The sequence below is a fragment of the Fusarium pseudograminearum genome, chromosome 1, assembly GCF_000303195.2.
Source record: "Fusarium pseudograminearum CS3096 chromosome 1, whole genome shotgun sequence".
NCBI classification, from domain to species: Eukaryota; Fungi; Ascomycota; class Sordariomycetes; order Hypocreales; family Nectriaceae; genus Fusarium; species Fusarium pseudograminearum.
Window position 1 is genome coordinate 1 of NC_031951.1, and position 3,606 is coordinate 3,606.

The 3,606-nt window shown below is 20.2% G+C and overlaps 1 protein-coding gene across 1 annotated transcript, besides 14 other annotated features; it reads right to left on the reverse strand.

Moving 5' to 3' along the window:
* Positions 1-99: a microsatellite.
* Positions 100-201: 102 nt separating this feature from the next.
* Positions 202-337: a repeat region.
* Positions 338-360: 23 nt separating this feature from the next.
* Positions 361-486: a repeat region.
* Positions 487-501: 15 nt separating this feature from the next.
* FPSE_11262 (uncharacterized protein) lies at positions 502-3,252 on the reverse strand (the record flags this gene model as incomplete). Its single annotated transcript, XM_009264379.1, has 15 exons — positions 502-509; positions 551-568; positions 662-669; positions 1,307-1,324; positions 1,513-1,519; positions 1,558-1,571; positions 1,811-1,823; positions 1,984-1,988; positions 2,512-2,518; positions 2,580-2,586; positions 2,671-2,684; positions 2,991-3,021; positions 3,096-3,101; positions 3,162-3,180; positions 3,233-3,252. Coding segments are annotated over 15 exons (195 nt in total), but the record flags the coding sequence as incomplete, so codon positions are not given.
* Positions 696-718: a repeat region.
* Positions 1,521-1,569: a repeat region.
* Positions 1,691-1,715: a repeat region.
* Positions 2,222-2,250: a repeat region.
* Positions 2,270-2,326: a repeat region.
* Positions 2,361-2,468: a repeat region.
* Positions 2,875-2,952: a repeat region.
* Positions 3,023-3,081: a microsatellite.
* Positions 3,135-3,180: a repeat region.
* Positions 3,193-3,223: a repeat region.
* Positions 3,253-3,542: 290 nt separating the features above from the next.
* Positions 3,543-3,606: a repeat region.

Here is a 3,606-nt window from a genome sequence, read left to right on the forward strand (position 1 = left end):
CTAACCCTAACCCTAACCCTAACCCTAACCCTAACCCTAACCCTAACCCTAACCCTAACCCTAACCCTAACCCTAACCCTAACCCTAACCCTAACCCTATATCCTATAAATCTCTTTATATCTTTATAATTTTCTAGTTTCTATATAGATTAATTAGATATATAATAAAAGAGATAGTAGAGATATATAGGTCTTATACCCTTTAATTTATAGATTAATAATTTACTAAAGTATTAATAAAGCTTATTTTTCTATTTAGTAATTAAGTTATTAGACTTAATTAAAATAGGCTATTTATAATTATAATTAAGTCTTTTAATATATTAAGTTTTATTAAGGCTTTCTTTTTCTATTTTTACCTTAATAATATTAATATAAAAAATAGTAAAATAATATATATTATAGTAAAGGAAAATAGTATTATTATAATTAAATAGGTTTTACTATTTAATAGAAATTTAATTAAATAGATTATATTAAAAATAACTTCTAGTTTCCCTATTAAAGACCTATATATCGATTTTAAAGGTTTAATACTAATTAAACTTACCTTTAGTATTTAAAGGGGCTAATCTTATTATTAGCTAATACTATTTCTTTAAGAAGTAATAAGACTTTCCTTTATCTATAGGTTCCTATAAATCTTACCCTTTTAGCTTACCTTTTAAGCTATATTACTTTATTTATCTTAAGCCTTTTATAATTAAAATATTTAATTCTAAGGAATATACTTAATATAGGCTAATATTAATATAAAAATAACTCCTATTAAATTTAAGCTAGACTTTAAGTCTCTTAAGTCTAAAGGTAAGGTAATATAAGCTAATTAAATCTTAAGTAAGCCTCCTTAGACTTTAAGTAAGCCTACTTAAATACCTCCTTAAGTATTATTGACTTTAAAGCTATCTAATTAAATATATCCCTTTACACTATTAACGCTAAAAGCTTCTAATTAATAAGGTTCTTAGAATTAGCCTTATAATAGCTTTATACTAATTAATAAGCTAAGACCTAACTTAAAGATACTAAAGGTAATATCGCTAATTATATTAATACCTATTAAATAGTCTCTATAGGGGGCTTAAGGTATTCTACTTCTTATATTATATTTACTAAAGTATATTTAGGAATAATAAGTAGCAGTAAGAAAGGAGAAAAATAAGACTAGCTATAATAACTATTAGCTTAATTTTAAGTTTACCTTTAAAGTTAATAGCTTAAAGCTCTTAAAGCTAAGAGATAGTAATATCTTAAACTTATAGGATATAACTAATTAGATATCCCTTAATAGAAGTTTAAAGTCTACCTCTTTAATAGACTTAAGCTATAGCAGCTATATAGTAAGCTATATATTAAGCTATATATTAAGCTATATATTAAGCTATATATTAAGCTATATAGTAAGCTATATATTAAGTAATATATTAAGCCTTATATTAAGCCTTATATTAAGCTTAATATTAAGTAAGGCCCTTATATAAGTACCTTAAAGGATTAAAGTAGAGAATATACCTTTTGCCTTTATTAATATATAATATATTAATATTTATAACTTACTAATTAATATAAGGCTAGCTAGCTATATAGCTTAAGCTCTATTAGGTATAAGGGTTATATTAATTAACTTTAAAGAGCAATTTTATATTAATATTAAAGGTAATAATAAGTTAACTTAAAGTCTATTATAAGGTAATTATATTATATTTATTTTAATAGGTCTAATTAAGTTAGATTATTAGGATAGTATAATTTATTTAAATCTTAACTTATACTTTAATGTAATAAGTAGTTAAGCCTTAAATTAGCTTACTTAAGTATAATAACTTAAGGCTTAAAGTAAATATATTAAATCTAACTAAAGTAAAAGGCATAAGATAAAAGGTTTTAAGGATAAAATTAGCTTTATTAGGGCTAAAGGTATATAATTAAATAGTTTTTAAGAGTTTAAGTTACTTTTAATACTATTTTATATACTAGATTTACTTTTACTAAAGGGTTAAAGTTTAAAGTCTAATTAAGATAGATTAGTATTTAAACCTTATAATTAACTTATAAAACTATAAAGCTAGCTATCTTTCTATATAATTAGGTAATCTACTATAATATTTATTTAAGATAGTTAAGTTTTTATTCTATAGAAATTTAAAGTCTTATTAGGATAAGCTAGTATTTAAACTTTACTATTAACCTATAGAACTATAAGACTAGCTATTCTCCTATCTAATTAATTAATCTTATATATTATTAATAGGATAAAGTTAAGCTTTCCTTTTATAGAAATTTATAGTTTTAATAATTTAAATTAATATTTAAATATTAAAATTAACCTATATAACTATAGATTTAGCTATTTATCTATCTAATTAAGTAATTTAATATAAAAACCTTTAAATTAAATATAGATTTCTTTTAAAATAGAAAAGATCTTATATAATAGGTTTATATATAATATATATTTTATATAAATACTATAGATAAGTAAAGGCTATACTTTTTAATCTTATATTTTACTTTTTACCTAATTAATTAATTATTAATAGCTAGTAATATTAAACCCTTTAATTAAAGCTAAGACTAACTTTCTATCTATTACTCCTTAGTATTATCTCTCTCTATATTAGTATTAAACCCTTAAGGGGTAATTCCTAAATGCCTAGCTCTCTTACCTACTTTATAATACCTTACTGCCCTAATATAGCTTTTAAGATACTCTAAATATATTTAGAGACTTTCACTTTAAAGCAGAAGAACTTATATACCTAAAGTATATTAATAGAGATTTAAATATACTATTTATAATAGTATTTATCTAAAAGAGGTTTTAATCCTTAAAGAATATTAGAGTATATAAATATATTTACTAAGCGCTATAGGTAATATACTTATTATAAATCTATATATTATTATTAGTAAATAAAAAATATATATAAGTTATATTTATATATTAATATAGGTAAACCTATTTTTATAATATTAAGGGTATTTCTTACCTTTAAGGATTACTATTCCTCTATTAGCTAGCTAATATAAATAATTAAATAAAATATTAATATTATTAATATAATAAGATATTTTATATTAAATTAAAAACTTACTATATCCTATTAGAAATTTAATATATTAGGTATATAGAGTAATATTAATTAATAATAATTAATTACTATTATAAAAGGAATTATACTATAGAAAGGGTAAATAAAATATATTAAATACTTATATTAATGCTATTTACTTAAGAGTTAAGAGTATTCCCTATAGAAGATATATTAAATAGCTTTAATATAGGATATATTATATATTAGGCTAAGGGGTAAATCTTATTAAAGAGGGCTAATATATAATAGTAATAAAAGTAATATAAAAGAGAAAAAAGATTATAAGAGAAAAGAAAAAGGAAAAAAGGCAATTTATAGCTATAAAATTAAATATAAAGAAATAAGGTTATAATTTACTATTAGGTTATTATAGATAGTAATATATAATTAGATTAAGATAAATATAAAAGAGTAATATTAAAGTAGCTAAAGAGCTTTAGTATTATCTTTATTATTATAGAAAGTTTCTAATTAGTTAATATTATTATTTATATTTATATTTTCTATATAT